At 46.6% G+C, this 19,590-nt stretch overlaps 1 protein-coding gene across 12 annotated transcripts in view; it reads right to left on the bottom strand.

The window, feature by feature from the left end:
- DGKG (diacylglycerol kinase gamma) overlaps positions 1-19,590 on the bottom strand; it is a 213,484-nt gene that overhangs the window by 56,778 nt on the left and 137,116 nt on the right. For 11 of the 12 annotated variants that reach the window (XR_001899900.3, XM_003894703.4, XM_021934584.2 and 8 more), the window contains one exon: positions 7,993-8,083. Coding sequence is in view for 10 of the 12 variants with exons in the window: in XM_003894703.4 (XP_003894752.2) it covers positions 7,993-8,083 (91 nt within the window). In the remaining 2 variants the exon portion in view is untranslated. Of the gene's footprint in view, positions 1-3,607; positions 3,702-7,992; positions 8,084-19,590 lie in introns of all 12 variants that reach the window. The other variant, XR_002520454.2, reaches the window with a different exon arrangement.

The following is a 19,590-nucleotide window of genomic DNA, read 5'->3' as shown; positions in this document are numbered from 1 at the left end:
GAAGCAACCAGAACTGGCAGGAGCTGCCTTGGATGGTCTCACAGTGAAGGTGGTGCTGGAGTGAGGGAGCTGCTGGACTGGATTGAGGAAGGGAATAAACTAGAAGGAGGAGCTCTCTCAGGACCATTCTAGCCTTACTTTTGACTTCAGGATTTGCTATGTAATCAGGTTGGCCCTCTTATTTTCCACGAACTCAAAATCCCTTCTAATGCTCTTCTCAACTTTCCCTTCCCCATGCATGTTTCCATTTCTGCCACTGTGGCTGCATGGACGGGCTGCCCGTCAGTCAGTTCCCACCTTCCTTACTCCAGCAAAAGGCTCTACCTCTGGTAGCTGAGAAGAAGGTTCAGATCATATCAGGAGAGACCAAGACTTGAAGACCTCTTTCCCTCTAGTTTAAGAGAATGCAGCACTGCAGGTGGATGCTAAGACAGAGTAGAGAATGCCCACAGCTGGAGCTTATGAGCTGTGAATTCTCTTCTGCACATACTGGTTTGGGTGAACTTAGTCAAGGTACCTCACCTGTGAAGTCCTTGATGTCTCTCTTTTAAAAATAATGGCACTGGCCAGGTGCGGTGGCTCATGCCTATAATCCCAGCACTTTGGAAGGCCGAGGCAGCTGGATCACTTGAGGTCAGGAGTTTGAGCAACATGGCGAAACCCCATCTCTACAAATACAAACATTAGCCAGGCGTTGTGGTGTGTGCCTGTAATCCCAGCTACTCAGGAGGCTGAGGTAGGAGAGTCACTTGAACCTGGGAGGCAGAGGTTGCAGTAAGCTGAGATTGCGCCACTGCACTCCATCCTGGGTGACAGAGCAGACTAGTGTGCTTATTAAAAATTTTAAAATTTAACCATTTTAAAGTGTCAGTGGCATTTAGTACGTTCACTCACACTGCCTTTTTAAAGTGTTAGAATAACATAGTCATTTGGGTTGGTTCCATTTTGCCGTAATAAAAAAATGTTGCATTGCACCTCCATGCTCATGTGTGAGAAACTCTCTAGATCAATGTCGAGAAGAACTTGCTGGGTCATATAGGCTATAAATGCATTTTTGGCTTGGTGTGTATTGACGAACCGCCCTCCAAAGTGGCTTATTCCCACCAGCAGGGTCTAAGAGTTCCCATTTCTGCTCCTCCTCACAGATAGTGGCTGGGTTTTCATGCAACACCATAGAGCAGTTAAAAGTGACCAACCAGGCCGGGTGCAGTGGCTCATGCATGTAATCCCAGGACTTTCAGAGGCCAAAGTGGGCTGATCACTTGAGGTCAGAAGTTCAAGACCAACCTGGCCAACTTGGCGAAACCCCGTCTCTACTAAAAATACAAAAATTAACTGGGCATGGTGATGGGCGCCTGTAATTCCAGCTACTTGGGACACTGAGGCGGGAGGATCACTTGAATCCGGAAGGCGAAGGTTGCAGTGAGCCGAGATTGTGACATTGCACTTCAACCTGGGTGACAAGAGTGAAACTCCTCAAAAAAAAAAAAAAAAAAAAAAAAAGTGACCAACCTGCTCTATCAGCACTAACACGGAGTGATCTCAAGAACATAAAGGTGAGTGAAAAGGTAAGTTTGGAGAATGAAGAGACTGGGGGCTTCAGCTTTATCTGTAGTATTTTATTTCTTCTGTTGAAAAATAGTTGAAGGGGCTGGGCGCGGTGGCTCATGCCTGTGATCCCAGCACTTTGGGAGGCCGAGGTGGGTGGGTCACCTGAGGTTAGGAATTCAAGACCAGACTGGCAAACATGGCAAAGCCCTGTGTCTACTAAAAATACAAAAATTAACTGGGTGTGGTGGCAGGCACCTATAATCCCAGCTACTCAGGAGACTGAGGCAGGAGGATCACTTGAACCCAGGAGGAAAGGGTTTCAGTGAGCTAAGATCACGCCACTGCACTCCAGCCTGGGTGACAGTGTGAGCTCCATCTCAAAAAACAAAACAAAACAACAACCACAACAACAAGAAAAGGAAAAATAGTTGAAGGAAATAAGACAAAATGATGACAATATCAATTCTGAGTGAGGGGGAGTTGGCAGTATTTGATATACTATTCTCAAGACTTTTCTGTATTCAAAAAAACCCTCAACTAAAAGGAGCAATTGATGTGCAGAGATGCCCAAAATATACTGGATAACCAGATTATTATTATTATTATTTTTTTGAGCAGCTTCCAGATTTGGACTTACTTCCCCTCCATCAAAGTTTATATTAGTTCATAGTAGTGGAGCTGGCTGGCCTTCCCTTGTGAATATTGTTTTAAAGATTGGATTAAATATCAAGGAATTGGACCGGGCACAGTGGCTCATGCCTGTAATCCCAGCACTTTGGGACACTGAGGCAGGTGGATCACAAGGTCAGGAGATTGAGACCATCCTGGTCAACATGGTGAAATCCCGCCTCTACTAAAAATGCAAAAATTAGCCGGGCGTGGTGGTGCACGCCTGTAGTCCTAGCTACTTGGTAGGCTGAGGGAGGAGAATCACTTGAACCTGGGAGGCGGAGGTTGCAGTGAGCCAAGATCACACTACTGCACTCCAGCCTGGTGACAGAGCAAGGCTCTGTCAAAAAAAAAAAAAAAAAAAAAAAAAAAAATCAAGGAATTTTGTAAGTTCTTATTTTTAGCCAGTAAAATGAAACATCTCTACAAAATGTAAAATAAGTGCTCAAGTTGAAGCCTGTCTGGTTTGCTCTACCTAACTATGATCCCATCCAGAAAGCTCTGTAAGGTTATTCTGGGCCTGGGGTGGGGGAGGTGACTCACTGTGTGCCCCCCTCACCCCACCCCCCACCTGCTTAATCAGGTGAAATCAGGTTAGAATGAATATTAAGAGCCTCTGGAGGGGAAGAGATGTCAGAGAGGAGCACCCTGAGAGACTGCCTTAGACCAGGGCTGGTGAGGGTGGGGTGTGGGTGACATGCTGGCTTCTTTTTTTTTTTTTTTTGAGACAGAGTTTTGCTTTTGTCACCCAGGCCGGAATGCAACAGCATGGTCTCAGCTCACAGCAACCTCCGCCTCCCGGGTTCAAGAGATTCTCCTACCTCAGTCTCCCGAGTAGCTGGGATTACAGGCATGTGCCACCACACCTGGCTAATTTTGTGTTTTTAGTAGAGATGAGGTTTCACCATGTTGGCCAGGCTGGTCTCGAACTCCTGACCTCAGGTGATCTACCCACCTCAGTCTGCCAGAGTGCTGGGATTACAGGCATGAGCCACCACACCCGGCCGACAGGCCGGCTTCTTAATTAGAGCCCACAACGATTTATGGAGCACCCAGTTTCCAGGTACAGCACTCAGGTCCACAGACCTTCCTTTGTGGTCTCATAGAAGCAGCATCTAGGGTGAATGTTTGCAATTTTTTTTTTTTTATGCTCCTGTTTTGACAAATGGAAAGAATTAATTCCTGCTTTTAACGTTATCTGAAATGTTAAAATAAAGACTGTGAATGATAAGGAGATTGGATATGCCCAAACCTGGTTAAGAGTCTCTGCTCTAGACTGAGCTTCTCAAGTGCCAGTACTGCCCAAAACTCTCAGGTGTCTGGCAAATCTGGATTTGAAGCCTGACCTGATCGCTCGCAGGTTATGGACCTCAGGTGAGCTTCTTACCTTCTCTCAGCCTCTGTCCCCCTTCTCTGGAAAGGTGATTATGACACCTGCCACTTAGGGCTGCTTTGCAGATTCCGTGAGGCACTTAGCACCACTGCCAGTTACATAAAAAAACAAAAACAAAAAGCCCTGAAAACTTTAATCCTAATAATGGCCTTAGGAGGTAGACTAACCCCTATGCCCCCCATTTTTTAGATGAGAATACTGAGGCTCAGATATACAGTTCAATAAGTTGCTTAACCTAAGCACAGACCAGGGCTCACTGCCAGGCCTTGTGACTCCAAGTCAGGGCCCTGGCCAAGTGTCTGCAGGTGAGCAGGAGATTTAGAGTCACCTTCTCCTCTACCTGAGTCACAAGGCCCTAAAAAACTGGGTCAGGGGTGATTTGACTCATGTGGCTCTGCAGGACTTTTTGGATCTAGTTTCCTTAGCACTAGTTAAGCAAGTGCCATATTGAACAGCTTTTGTGTGTTCTGTGGACTCCCTTCAGTTTCTCTCTTGTCCAGTTGGCCCAGTTGGCCACAAGCTTTGTTTCAGAGATGAGACTAAGTCTCTTATTCCTTCTCAAACAGCCCCTAGCCTCAGAGAAATCACCTGCATATCACATGAATGGCTTTCTTTTCTTTTTTTTTTTTTGAGACGGAGTCTCGCTCTGTCCCCCAGGATGGAGTGCAGTGGCACAATCTCGGCTCACTGCAACCTCTACCTCCGAGGCTCAAGCCATCCTCCTGCCTCAGCCTCCCAAGTAGCTGGTATTATAGGCCTGCACCACTACACCCGGCTAATTTTTGTAGTTTTAGTAGAGACAGGGTTTCACCATGTTGGCCAGGCTGGCCTCAAACTCCTGACCTCAGGTGATCCGCCCACCTTGGCTTCTCAACGTGCTGGGATCACAGGTGTGAGACACCACGCTTCGCCACGTGAATGGCTTTTAATGGAGACCTTCCCTGCAGTATCTCATTTGAGCTTTAAGTTTCACCATCCAACTTTTTACCACATTGGCAAAAAAAAAAAAAAAAAAAAAAAAAAAGAAAAAAAAAGGAAGAACTGAAATAGACTTCACTGTCTGTTCCCCTAAGTTCCTTACAGTTGTGCCCTTCCTGTAATCGCTGAACCCGTCAGCCTCAGTTCCCTCATCCGTAAAGTGAGGACATTAATATTGGCCCTGCCTGTTTTGTGCGTCAAAATAAATGAGACGCTGTGTGGGAAGACCTTTTGCAAACTTTAAGGCAGTTTTCCTCCTCTCTGACTCTCTCTCCTATGATGCAGCCTGAATCTATTCCTTCCTCAAATGAGAAGTAGGACTGAGTCTTCTGTTCTTTGCAAAGCATTTCTCAGCACACCTGCCCAGCTGCATGAGCTGAGAGGAAATCAGCATATTAAGGAGGAAGAAACAGTGCCTCCTGCTGAAGACTTTACCGCTTCTAGCACCTGTTAGGTAAATCTCTATTTATTGGGTTCCAAGCTAAATTCACTCTAAAAGACCTAGAATCTTTTCTCTTATCAGTTTTCAGCAATGAAGTTTTGGTTGAGAAACTGAATGCACCTGAGCCTCATTTTTAAAATGTGACAATACTTGCCTCACTGTGTGGTCATTGTGTATTAGGACATGCTATGGTTGGCAGTCAAAGCACGTGACTTTTTCTTGTCCCACTGGACTTTTCTCTCCCTTCGGTTTACCCTATTTTTTTTTTTTTTTTTTTAATTTAAGATGGTGTCTTGCTCTGTCTTGCCCAGGCTGGAGTGCAGTGGCATGATCTTGGCTCACTGCAGCCTCTGCCTCCTGGGTTCAAGCGATTCTCCTGTCTCAGCATCCGGAGGAGCTGGGACTACAGGCACCCACCACCGTACCTGGCTAATTTTTGTACTTTTAGTAGAAACAGTGTTTTACTATGTTGGCCAGGTTGGTCTCGAACTCCTGACCTCTGGTGATCCACCTGCCTCGGCCTCCCAAAGTGCTAGGGATTACAAGTGTGAGCCACTGCACCTGGCCCAGTTTACCCTTCTAAATCTCTGTGCCTCAGCTTGCTTCTCCATAAAATGGGGATAATAATCTCTGGACTACTTAGTTCACAGGGTTGGTTGTGTGACTTTGAAATAAAGGCTGTGGTGGGGAACTGAAGATGGCGAAATGTAGTAGCAATGCCTCAGTGAGGTTATTAGATGGCCTTGGCCTGGTGGGTCATGTGCTGGTTCTCAAAGGCCTGGCCTGTTGTCTGCGGCAACCACGTTTAGAAGGTCCCTTAGTATAGCTGCTCTTACCAGCTCCTCCTGAGGCCCCTGACACTCTCCCATCTCCCTGCAAGGCTCTGCAGTCTCCTTACACCTGTTAACCCCACGCCTCACCCCCGTCTGTCTCTCTTAGTCCCCCTCTGGATCACAAGGCACAAGACCATCCACCACTATTCTCTGGATGCAGAAATGGTGCCTGCCCCAATCCTAAGGGCTGTCAGAAGCTGTCCATCACATGACATGCTCAGCCCCACTCCCCCAGCTAACCCTCATGAATAAATACTAAAAAGACTCATTATGGAGAGATAAGGAAAACAGGAAGTACTTCTGAAAGCTCCCAACAACACCCCCCCTCCAGACCAGTGAACAACCCCACCCCCTCCAGAGGCCACCAGTGTCTTTAGCAACGAGGCCCCCTCTGCAGTTGAGGAAGAGCCTCTGTCTTTCAAACCCAGAGGGGACTGTGGGGCCTGGAGCCGGGAGGGCAGGCCAGAGGCAGGGGAGCTAAGTTGCTGTATTCTGGGCACAATTTCAAGGCCAGCTGCAGGGAGAACAAGCAGTCGCTGTGCGCCTGCAGCTGGCTGTGGTTAGGCCAGGGCTGTCCCTCACTTGTGGTATATTTAAAGAGACCCCACCAGACTGCCGTGCCAAGGGGAAAAAATGCACACATAACCCTGTTAGCCACACTCGGTTCCCCTGCCAAGGCCTCTCCTCCTTCCTCAGCTCCCAGCACTGCGTTCACACATCAAGAGAGGAGGACCGTCTTCTCAGACTCTCTGTGTAGCACCTGGGGACACATACCCTGGCGCCTGGCCTCTCTGCCCTCTTACCAAGCTGGCCAAAAGTTCAGGGGATTAGCCAGATCGGCGCCTCCCACCCTGGCATTGGTAACCCAGCAACCGAAGGGGAGAGGCAGGCAGATGAGTCAAAGGCAGCCGCACAGAACCTCTGGCTTCGTGTTTTGTTTGTGAAAACTCCCTGTGAGTGAGGAGCACAGGGGCCCTTCCGGCAGGGAGCGGCAGGGCTTTCCTACACTGCTCCAGGCCACATGCGCCTCCTCCAAGGGAGGCCCAGGTCCCACTGGATTACAGTGCAGGTTTAGAGGCCAAGCTGGTGGGCCAAGAGGAGCCCACCCTGGCTGAACTCTCTGGCTGCCTCTTCCACTTGTTTTCCTCAAGTGAAAACAAGACTACAGGCCTAAATCTCATGGGAAGGTAGGCCCAGTAGCAAGAACTCTGGACAAGAGAACCAATAGGCGTAAAGTCCCACGGAGCAGGTGTGCATAGAAGTTTGGACTTTCAGGTGGCCAGAGACCAAGGAGCTATCCTCATAGCCATCAATGAGATGGCTTCCGGAGCGAAGCCCAGCCAGTGTGGGGTGAGAGGGTGGGAAGTGGGCAGCTTATCAACTAGGGGAGGGAAGCCAGCAGGCAGACTGTCTGAGGCAGGCCCCTACAAGTGCCGGAAGAGTTAGTGAAACACAAGTGCACCAACAGGATTGGCTACATAATTGGTGGGGCCTAGTTCAAAATGAAAATGCCAGATTCTTTGTTAGAAAATTATCAAGGATTGCAAGAGAGTGACAGAATAGCATGAAACCAAGGGCCCTTCTAAGCACAGGGACATTTTGTGACCACAAAGGTTGCATACCCACAAAACTGACCCTGGGTAACTGTGAGTCAGCTCCTTGAAGCAGATGTGAAAATCAAGGCAGATCAGCTGGGGGGTGTCTGGCTGCAGCTCCTACACTCCCCACCCCTGCTGCCCTGTAACACCAGTTCTCAGACTTTTACCAGGCTTGGGACATTGTCTCTCCAATAGCAGCCCCTCTCCCTGTGCTGATGGCAATGGAGACTTTACCTCTCAGAAAAGAGGCAATCGCAAGGCCATGGAAGGAGGGCTGAGGGCTGGAATGAAGTGTGGCTCAGGGGTCTTGGGGCCTCTGAGTTCCAGAGCCCCCCAGGGATTCTCTAGACAGGTCATTGGAGCCTTCTGAGTGAGGGTATGGAGGTGTTTTGGAACAGGATGGAGAAACAACACAGACTACGCTGTGGGTCACCTCTTAAGGTCCCGAGAGGATACATCCTGTGCATGTGTGACCATCCAGGAGCGGAACCAAGATCCAGGAAGCCTTCTCCCCACTTGGGAACTTACCTCCAACTCAATGTGGTCATGCAGTTTCTTGCAGGTCGCTGCAAAAGTCTCCGAGGTACCAAATTCAAAGTACCACAGCTTGTTCTTCATCCTGGACCACAAAGCAGAGAGATGCCTCAATATTCCATACTTGAAATGATCATGTAAAATAACTACGTTCTTTGGATTGGGAGGTCCGAGCCTTCAGCAATTTCCCCAATCTTACATTTTCTGCACTTGTTAATCAGATGATCAAGGAATAGAAATTTTTACCAACTGTTCTTGCTCGGAACTTAGAGAAAATCCACTTATTTCTTAGACATCATGGCAACCCTGGGTGAACTACCAACTGCTCCCCGAGCTTCCTGGTCCGAACAGGAAGAAGGTCTCTGTAACTGCATTAAGGAAAGAGTTCTATGAGAAGTCAAGCCAGAGGTGGCAAATATCGATACAGTGCTCTGGTCACTGTCCTTTCCATTACTCAGGCAGAATTCTCTTTTGGGTATGTTTGGGGTGTAAAGGGAAGATTCTTCTAAGACTTGAGGGATGTGCAGTCTTAGGACAGAGGAGGGATAGCCCCACACTAACCCAGCTAAAATGCGTGTTGCATTGTCCAGGCTGTGATTGGGGGAAGCAGAGTGCCAAGAGTTAGATACAGATTTGCAGCCAAGAAAAAAAGAAGGGTTGATTGGTAGTAATAATCACCTCCCCCCTTCCTCAAATGTATTTGCTTAGGCCATGGCAATCCTTCAGTTAAGAGCAAGCCTTGCCATATTTGCTTCATAGTAAGAGTTCACTACTTTAAGCTTTAAAAATTTTCAGCCTTTTCCTTAAGAGAAAAAAAAGAAATCAATCAATGGGGTTCTCATGTAGCTGGGGGCTTTGCAAAATCAGATGATGTGTCCTGACACTTGGTGCTTTGGATCAGATGGTCTCACTAGGAAATGTTTCTGAAGGTATTCCATTCCTTCCACCCCAACTGTTACCCCATTATCAGAGGTTGGCTAAGAGAAGGGACACCTGTCCAGTTTACGAGCTGACAGATTTTGCTAAGGAAGGATTAAACAAAATCACATTCTTCTTGGCACTCAGAAGAGAGGATGCCACCTTGCATGGTGCTAATCCTTTCTCCTCAGGTTTGCAGATGAAGGGGAAAGGAGCAGTCTTCAGAGGGAAGAGGGCTCTTATTTTTTCCTCATCTTCCTTAGGTTGTAGCAGATGACTCTCCAGAATAGTAGACACAACTCTTTTCTGCAGATTTTCCCAAGAGTCTACCTAGAACTTGAAGATGAGACTGTGTTCTTCCATTGTATGAAGACTTCTGAGATCTAGTTGGTTGGGAAATAACTTTTCTGACTCTTAGTATGCATGAAAAGAACTAATCAATGATGAAGAGAGTAAGAGTAAGCAAGCTGTGGGAATTATGCCTCATGAACAAAGTTAGAAGAGTTGGGTATACTGTAAGCAGACCAGTGCTTCTCAACCCATGTGCTGTGTGTGGCACAGGCATACCTGGGATGTCAATCTTCTCAGCCTGCAGAGTGGCCAGGTGGGATCTGGGACAGGCTGAGCCCCAATGCCATGGCAAACATTCTCATTTGTATTCCCAGTGCGCCATACGTAGATTTTCATTTTCTGTGCATGCCATGATGATGGGAAATAATTGCGGGAAACATTGTTCTAGATCACTGATTCTCTGTATGCACAGTAATGTGAATGTCTAATCACTTGGGGATTTTATGAAGATGCACATTCTGATTCAGTGGTTTAGGGTTAGGGCCCAAGATTCCTCATTTTCAGTGCTGCTGGTCCAGGGGATACTGTTAGTCATGTGGACCTGGAGACTGTGCCTGTGGTTCTCAAACATTGGTATTTATAAGAATTACCCGGGAAATATGATTAAAATGCTGCTTCCAGGACTCCAATCTACAGAGATTCTATGAGACAGTTGGGGAACGGGGCCCAGGATTGTGCATTTTTATGTGTGTCCAAGTGATCATTATGCAAACGGTCAGTGGACAGGACTGAGAAACATTGCTGTAGATTCCAGTGAAATGAAAACGTGGAAAAGGACAGAACCAGTTAAACCTGAAGGAGAGGATTCTCCAGGGAGGACAGAATGAGGGTCAGTGCCTTTCCACAGTCAATGATGGCAAAAGACTAAGGAACAGGAAAAACACAGATTGTCATAAATACCAAAGCTGAGCATTCCTTTTTGGCAGCAAGAGGATCTCTGTAGCCAGGAGACTTGCTTGTGATTCCATTTTCAAATATCACTGCTGGCCTGAATCATGACTTTTGAAAGTTATTGCCAGGAGATTTAGAGTTTTAATAAAAGTTTCCGGAAGCCACAGCTATTTTTTGCCCAGTAGTAGCTCTTCTGATGAGCTAATAAAGGTTAAGAGGTCATGGTTAGGTCAGCATCGCAGAATAACTGAGAAGATCAAACGGACTACTCATTCACTGCTGGCTGTGTAACCTTTGACAAGTGATTTAACATTTTTAAGCCTCAGTTTCCTCATCTCTAAAATAGAGATAAGAAAAATATCTGCTTCAAGAGGTAGTTGAAAAGTTAAATGAGATGACAGCAAAGGACTTCACATAGGCTTGCTGTATAGAAGGCTCATCAAGAATGCCAGCTACTTACTTATTCGCTATTATTATTTCAGTGTCTTAAGCTGGCATATTTGGATAACATAGTGAGGCAAAAATGACAAATAAGGATGTGTAGCTACAGATATTATATATTAATATTTTTCCAGGCAAGAAAAAATGTGATCATATTTATTACATTATGTGCCTTGACTTTTGGTGAAAAAAAATATGCTCCCCATATGTCTAGTTTAATAGATTTTTTCAGAATCATACCACACCCTAATCCTTGATTAATTATCTTGACTGGTCACACAATTGGCCAAAGTGATGTTAATCGCTAATATACTTCTGAGAAAGTACAGGTTTGGTGTGAGACGAAGTATTCATCAATTCAACAGACATTCATCATGCCAGGGACTAGAGAAGGTGTGCTAGGTACAACAAAGAACAAAATAGCATTCCATGCATTGGACATCTGGGAAAGACAGACAGGAAGCAGACCACAGCGTGGTCAGCCAAGAACCAGGCACCGGGGTTCGTAGCGAGAGAGACACCCAGTTCTTAGAAGGATGTAGAAGGCAAACATGGAAGGTGGAGAAAAAGCATTTCAGGCAGACAAAGAAGCTAGGCCATGGGACAGGCAAGAGAGAGAATAGTCTTGCCGGAGGGGACACAGAACTCAAGGTAGGGCTTGGCCAGGTAAGGCTGGAGGCAGACAGGAGCAAGACTGTGAAGGATGGGCATGCCACACTTAGGGGTTTGTGCTTTATCTTAAAATCTGGTGGGGCGCGACGGCTCATGCCTGTAATCCCAGTGCTTTGGGAAGCAGAGGCAGGTGGATCACCTGAGGTTAGGAGTTCAAGACCAGCCTGGCCAACATGGTGAAACCCCGTCTCTACTAAAAATGCAAAAATTAGCCAGGTATGGTGGCAGGCACCGGTAATCCCACCAGCTTGGGAGGCTGAGGTGGGAGAATTGCTTCAACCTGGGAGGCAGAGGCTGCAGTGAGCTGAGAATGCACCACTGCACTCCAGCCTGGGTGATAGAGTGAGACCCCCATCTCAAAAAAAAAAAAAAAAAAAAATTCTATTGGGAGTCATGGACCGTCCTCAAGTGGTATGGGAGGGGGAGGTGGTGACAGTATTGACCTGATCAGATTTTGGTTTTTAAAAGATCATTCTGTTCCAGTTGTGGAGAAGGGACTGGAAAGAGAGGTACAGACTGGAAGTTTGGAAAATAGTTTGGAGGTGGTGTAGAAATCCAGGAGATAGCTGAGAAGGGCCTCAACAAGGGTCATGACAATAGTATTAGAAGGGAAGAGCAGGGGAGAGTCACATGCTACAATTTAGGAGTTATTTTAGCTTACGGAACAAAAAAGAGGGGTCACAGCGATGGCCAAGTTTTTGTCTTAGACAGCATGTAGATGGCAGGTGTCATTTCCTGACAGAGGGGCACAGGATATTGATTCTCCTGTGGCAGTCATCTTTGTAACTGGAAGACAACACTTTTGTGTTTGGTTAATCTTTTCATTCATCCATCCATCCACTGAACATTTATGGACCCCTACTATGGGCCAGGTGCTGTATAGGGCTTGGAGATAAGTGATGAATAAGACAAGCAAGACCCCGCCCCTGCCCCCCCCCCCCTTTTTTTTGAGACAGAGTTTCATTCTGCCTCCCAGGCTGGAGTGCAATGGAACAATCTTGACTCACTGCAACCTCTGCCTCCCCGGTTCAAGTGATTCTCATGCCTCAGCCTCCTGAGTAGCTGGGATTACAGGCATGTGCCACTATGCCCGGCTAGTTTTTATATTTTTAGTAGAGATGGGGTTTCATCATGTTGGCCAGGTTGGTCTTGAACTCCTGGACTTATGTGATCTGCCCACCTTGGCTTCCCAAAGTAGTGGGATTACAGGCGTGAGCCACCATGCCTGGCTGAGCCTATACGCTTTTAATAGCTTCACCAAGACCTAACATTGAACCTCTGACCCATGAGGGACGTGACTTTTAGATATGTTCAAAATGGAAATGCTTCTGTTTCTCCTCTTTCAATGCAGGCATTTTTGGCTAGAAGTGAATGTATTCTATTCCCATGGCCCTTTGTTTTGCACTCTGCTAAACGTTTTACACACACCGTCTCCTTCTCTGAGAACCTACCAGGTCTCAGAAGAAGCTTACTGGTAGGTTACTCTAGGATTTCCTTATTGCTACAAACAAGGACATTCACAGATGGAAGCGAATTCTTCTCTGCCTCATCTTCCTTTTGCTTTATCATCACCAGCACACCACCATCACCACCCGTTTCCAAAGCCTTTAGGAAAAGCCTATAGACATGTGGTACCCTGCAGTTTGAGCTGGGAGATGCAGTCCCCACTCTCCCTGACCACCAGAGAGCCTGAGTGCAATGTTCCTTCTTCTCTTTTGAAGATGTCTCCCCAGCTACTTTACTCTTAGCCCTTGTAGGAGGACCATTGCTGCAGAATGTGGCACTGAGTGTTTGTCTGTTTCATCTTCTATTGTACAAGAATATGGCATCTGAGAGCTGAGAGGCTAGGGTTCATGACTGGCTTTGCCACTCACTGGCTGGGCAAGTTATTTAAATTCTTTGAACCTTCACTTCTTCTACAAAGTGGGAACATTATTTTCTACTCACAAAGTTGTGAGGCTTATGTGGCAAATGCAAAGTACCAAGCAGGTGTTTAATGCATAGTAAGTGCTCAGTAGCTCTTCTTCCTTGTTGCTAGGAGACACAATCACTGGAAGAAGACGCATTCCCCAAAGGCTGCAGGGGTAAGGGCGGGTCTCCTGTGGGGAGTCTATCGTAGGTGGCCGATATTTTTTGAAGAAAATAAAACTAACAATGTTTTAATGGCTGCTGGAATGCTTTTTCTGCATCTCTCTTCCTAAGTTGTCTTTGGCCCACCATTTTTTCCCCTCTTATAATCACCTTTCAGCTGGAAATGACTAATCCTGAACCAGCTGTTCTGAGGCTGATTTCCCGTTCCATGAAACTCCTAGGTTCATTGTCAGGCTCTGAACTACCTAGATGAACCCATTCTTGAGGCAGAAGATCCTCCTGTGTGCTCCAAGGGACTCTCAGCCACATGGAGAAATGGCAAATACAAATAGTGACACCATGGCTCAACTCTATTTCTGCGTTTTCTTAGTTGCCCCCTGGCTTATAAGAAAACAACATCAATTGCACACTAGCTAGTTGAATCTTTTCATTAGACAGATGAGAGAAAAAATGAGACTAACTAAAAATGTTCTTTTATGTTTGTCAGCAATTTAGGGCTGGAATCCATCATCCTGACAGCTATGAATAGCCTGTTTTCAAGGATGTCCACAGTGAAACCCAGCTAGCTGCTGGCCATTCACTTTACCAGCAGAGGCTACGTACTCAGCTTCCTATACCACCCCGAGCTTCTGGGGACCCTTTCCTGAGAATCAAGGAAGTTTTAAGGGCAACGGGCTTTTGAAGTTGTCAAAACATGAAAACATTTATTTGGGCTTAGAAGTCTACACAGAGAACACTACAGTTATTTCTAGAAATAGAAGCCCTTGAAGTGAAGGTATTCCTCTTTGTGGTTTGGACTTTGATAATCAGGTTCTCGGAGTGACTCATGCCTCACATAGTTACTTAGGCCTTGGGTGTCAGTTAGCATTAGGTTGGGAGGCCTGGTGAAACAGATGCCACCCACAAGATGGTGTTCTGTGTTGCATGCAGGGAGGGCAGAATGATTTAGTGGAGACCGTGCTGCACCAGCGGGCAAAGCTGCCTCCCAGACCCCATTATCAAACACACCAGCACCTGACTTCATGAGAGTCACTCAGCATCCCCAGGCCTCAGATTCCTCATCTTAAAAATGAAGGGCTTGGGGCCGGGCACAGGGGCTCACGCCTGTAATCCCAGCACTTTGGGAGGCTGAGGTAGGTGGATCATGAGGTCAGGAGATCGAGACCATCCTGGCCAACATGGTGAAACCCAGTCTCTACTAAAAATGCAAAAAATTAGCTGGGCGTGGTGGTGCATGCCTGTAATCCTAGCTACTCGGGAAGCTGAGGCAGGAGAATCGCTTGAACCAGGGAGATGGAGGTTGCAGTGAGCCGAGATCGTACCACTGCACTCCAGCCTGGCGACAGAGCGAGACTCCGTCTGAAAAAAAAAAAAAATGAAGGACTCGGACCAACTGCTTTCCAAGGTTTCTCCAAGCTCCCCAGACACAACTTGAGATGACACAATTCAGAACAGGATGGGAGGACTCACGTGTTCCACAACTGCTGCCATGTAGGAGTGTGGGCCCAAGTATTGTCAGAGCTGACATTTTTGAAAGAGAATCCAGAAATATATTTTCATGTAAAATCTGATTATTGGAATTGGCAACTAATTCAAGTTTTTAAGAACCTAAGCCAAAAACTACACATTTGGGAAAACTGTAGCTAGCCAACAGGACATTTCTGTATATGAATTATAAATTTTCATCAGGTTCATCTCAATTAAAAAACAAAACAAATGGTCTCAATCCCATTTGGGATTTGCTGGGTTATTAGTGGTGTTATTGCTACCACTACTGAAGATAATAGACTAGCATTGGATTACTAAGGTAAATAATAATTTAGCAAATCAGGTATAATAGAAATGCAGAACAGTCAAATGCAATAAGAGTTGAATTATAATTAACTGATAAATATTAGTAATAATATTGATAGTACTTTGCCTGTTAACATTTTACATTACTTGAATCTCAAATACCTTTGGAAGCTTAGTAACTATGTTAACCAAAGTTTACATCAAGAGTTAAAAAAAAAAAAAAAAGCAAAGGCAGGTGGGGTTTGCTCTAAGGCCAGGATGTCAAGTCCTATAAGGGGCCCATGACTGTCACCTCACAGGTGCTGCAGAGGCCATCTGTGTCACCCGCACACCCAGCTGCCTTGGCCCATCAGAGAGTGTGTCACCACATCTAATCCACACTGCATGCTGTCCCCAGCTCTCACTGCTCATCAGAACAGGCACTCAGTGATCCTCAGGCACGGAGCTGTGGATGGAATCATCTTTTCCAAGAGGGGGCAGTGGCCCCTTTGGTTCAAGGGAAAGTGAACACCCAGCAATCAGGAAGAAGGCTTTATAAATAGCTGTTTTTGTACTCTGAATGTGACTCTTGTGCCTGCTGTTCCTGCCAACAGATTTGTGTTGGCTCGATGTGTTTCAGCTTCAAGGGGCAAGGTATTCCCTGGCTTTTTTCCATACTTGGGACAAGACTGGTGTTCATGGCACTCAGAAAAATCTCGGGTGGTGAATGATGGGAAGACTGGAGGCCAGAGACCAGAAAGGGTGGGCAGAGAGATGGAGAACAGGAAAGGGGAGATCTCAAGAAGGGGCTCAGGAAAATAAAAAGACTGAGAAAGGAGGGAGAAACTTGCATAGGATGTATTTTATTGTATAACTATGGAATCCTCTTAATAACCTCTAAAGACACTTCTTGAGTCATTTTCATATGTGAGAAATTAACTGTAAAATCACAGATGACATACTGTTTGCACTTAAAAGGTTTTCAGGGTTCAGGGACTTATAGCTGGGGGATCACAGGTTCCAAAGAGTCTTCCAAAGTATGAATGGAGTCCATGAGCTGCTGTTAATATTTCTTAATGTAAAATAGTATTTGTGCATTTAATCATAATAAAGACAGCACAGACTAACTAGTGGGTTAAATGATAATTTTTTTGATGGGCAATGGAATTAAATCAGTTATATCAGTTACTGCTTGGTAACCAGAGACACGGATTGAATGGCAATTGAATCCTGAATAATAAAAATGGGGAAACAAATGATTACTTAGAACAGCTTTATGGCTGACAAAAGTCTTATTCAATATGGCACCCATGGTGGGAGGCAGTGGGAGAATGAATAAAAATAGTGCACTATTCCATAGTATAAGGGTACATGTAAAATTACTACTCTATACCAGGGATGGCTGGTGGTTCTCTTCTAAGCTATGGCAGCCTTCTCATGGTACAGCTTAAGAAACCAAGATCAGTTCTTGAGGATGCAGCTGGGAGGTACGGAGCTGGAATACAAACCCCGTCTTCCAGCTCATACTCCTTACTGGTTTACTCTCCCTGGCTCCTGTTGCTATGCCCCAGAGGCACCTTAGAGAAACAGAAAAGTCAACCAAAGTCACCAGAGCTAGTGACTGCAAAGCTGTGAGTCATTCTCATTCATGCTTGTGGGCTGGGTTTACTCACATCTACCACATGGGCCACCTATATGGCTGTAGGATTCCAGCTTGAGGTAGGCTGGGACCCTGACACTCTTTAGCAGAGTCAGTGATCTGGACCTCCCCATTGGTCTCCAGTCTCCACTCTTGTCCCAGACTAACAAAGGGCCAAACTCATGAGCCTCGTGTGTAGAGCAGCCTCCATACCCCTTCAAGGGTAATTCTGGGTACCTAAGAATCTACTGCCTCTGAACAGTGACCCTTCTCTTCCATATAAGAGAGTGTGTTTCTGTGGACCAAGGACACATTCTCCTTTGATAGGCTCTCCGAATTCTGTCTGGCACCTGACAGTATCTCCTCCTAAGGGCAGGACTCCAAGCACGAAGACTGCCAAAGTCTGAAATCGGATCCTTTCCCAGTGCAGCACACAAGGACACACGTGTGCACGTGCGGGCACACACACAGGCCGCAACAAGAAGGTTTCTCTGAGACTCATGATCCACTGTTACCAAATGTGCTCGCAGACACTGCCCCTCTGAGGCCAGAGAGTCTCTCCAAAAGCCCAGCATCCTGACTGGACAATGGCCGGCCGTGTGCTGTGAAAGGCACCACTTTGGGGGTGGCCCTCAGGGGAGAATGCTGAGGGAAAGGCAAGGCCAGGACCATGTTGTCAGGGGTTTCCTTTCCTGATGGCCTTGGTCTCCAGGGTGTTTGTCCAGTTAGTATCTGTCCTCGCCAAGAGAAAATAGCTCCTTTCCCTCATCCAAAAGGAAAAAGGAAAGAAAGAAAAACCCTCACAGTTTGGCTGCTTCTTAGCAATCCTTTCTCCCTTTGAAGAGTTATTCATGGAAAGAAAATCCCCTTCAGGCCGATTTGGCGGAGGCTGGAGGGCACGGAATAAGCTTGCTCTTGGCAGTTATCAGAGAGCAAAGTCAAATACTGGGACAAAAAGAAATCCCTGCCTGGAGGGATGGGGAAAAGGCGGACAGGAATGCTCACTGCTGAGGTTCTGTAGTGATTCCTTAGCTGTGCTTTCCAGCATTTACACATCCATCAGCCCTGGGAACTGGTATCTGAAGGCAAAGGGGACAGTGAAGACACAGGTGGGCGAGGCCTTGTGTTAGAACTTGAGCCTTAAAAGCTTAGAGAAGGTAGCTGCCCTGTTGGAGCTGAGCCTCTCGCTGTGGAAGGTGACTTCCTGGGTCCCGATCAACCAAGACTGAAATGTGGAACTGTCTGGAGGAGCAGAGGCAAACCCTGGAAGCAGGTCCACACCCTCACAGTACCGTGACTGCCAGGTGGGTCCTGAGGGAGCCAGCTGAGTTCTGCCAGCCCCCAGCTGTTGGGAGGAATCTCACTTCCCACTTCACAAATGTTGACTGTGGGTTTGACCTGCACTGGCTGCTTTCTACACTCAAAGGTCCTGCTCTTTTGATCCTCATATCTACCCCCTGCGGTAGGTACTACGGTGGCTATTTGTAGATGTGTGAGATGGTTGTTCCTTGGCAAACCTACAGCTAGACTGGAATGGGATCGCAGAGTCTGAGGGGATGCAGGCTGACTGATCCTGTTCTCCCCTCTTGCTCCCCCGCCAGTCTTTCTGAACACGAGGCAGTGCCTGCTTTATGATAGGTTGGGTTACAAAAGTTCCTTGGTTAAGCCAGTTGTTTGTCACTCTGAGCACATTTCCCCATAGAAACAATGTTATGTTGAGGTTGGATTCCCAGGCTAACCCACAAGAGTCAATTAACCCATCAGATACCCAAAATACAATGTCTTGTTTTGGAGAGAGCTTACTGGAGCTGAAGGAGCTGTGGTGAGAAGGCAGAAAGGCCTGGGTTCAAGCCACAGTTCAGTCATTTACTTGCCATGTGCCCTTGGGCAAATCATTTAGTCTGTCTCTTTATTTCTATATTTTTGAATTGACACAATATGACCTACCTTGCAGGGGTTGCTGGGAATATTAATTAAGAATACACACACATGGTTGGGCATGGTGGCTCAAGCCTGTAATCCCAGCACTTTGGGAGAGCAAGGCAGGTGGATCACTTGAGGTCAGGAGACAGATGACACCCTCTCTTTACTAAAAATGCAAAAATTAGGCCGAGCATGGTGGCTCCTGCCTGTAATCCCAGCACTTTGGGAGGCCGAGGCAGGTGGATCATGAGGTCTAGGAGTTTGAGACCAGCCTGGCCAATACGGTGACACCCCATCTCTACTAAAAATACAAAAATTAGCCAGGCATGGTGGTGGGCACCTGTAATCTGAGCTACTTGGGAGGCTGAGGTAGGAGAATCGCTTGAACCTGGGAGGCAGAGGTTGCAGTGAGCCAAGATCATGCCACTGCACTCCTGCCTGGGCGACAGAGTGAGACTCCGTCTCAGGAAAACAAACAACAACAACAACAACAACAAAAAAGCACAGAAGAATACACACACATGTATGTCTCATGATATACACTCCAATAAAGGCACAGTAGAACTGCAATGCTGTATATAAAACTGGTTTTGTGGCCTCATGATTCTGAGTTCCAACTTAAAGTAGAGGGAGCACATCTTTTCTGCTGAATTTGGATTGGGGATCTTTGCTTTCCTCAACTTCCTGGGAAAGAAACCTGGAGACTCTTCTACCCTACATCCCTGGTGGTGACCCTGAAGTCTGGGCTGGAGTTCTACTTAGGAAGGGAATGGAGATGCCAGAGGGAGACTGTGAAGTAGCAAAAGCAGAAAGGGTAGCAGAGAGCACACACTGAAGTATGTGTCCTGTGTCTTTCTTTTGCGATCATAAAACTCCAGGTTGGTCTGTTTATT

This window comes from Papio anubis, chromosome 2 (assembly GCF_008728515.1).
Source record: "Papio anubis isolate 15944 chromosome 2, Panubis1.0, whole genome shotgun sequence".
NCBI classification, from domain to species: Eukaryota; Metazoa; Chordata; class Mammalia; order Primates; family Cercopithecidae; genus Papio; species Papio anubis.
Note: the sequence above shows the minus strand (reverse complement) of the source record. Positions and strands in the feature narration are given on the sequence as shown.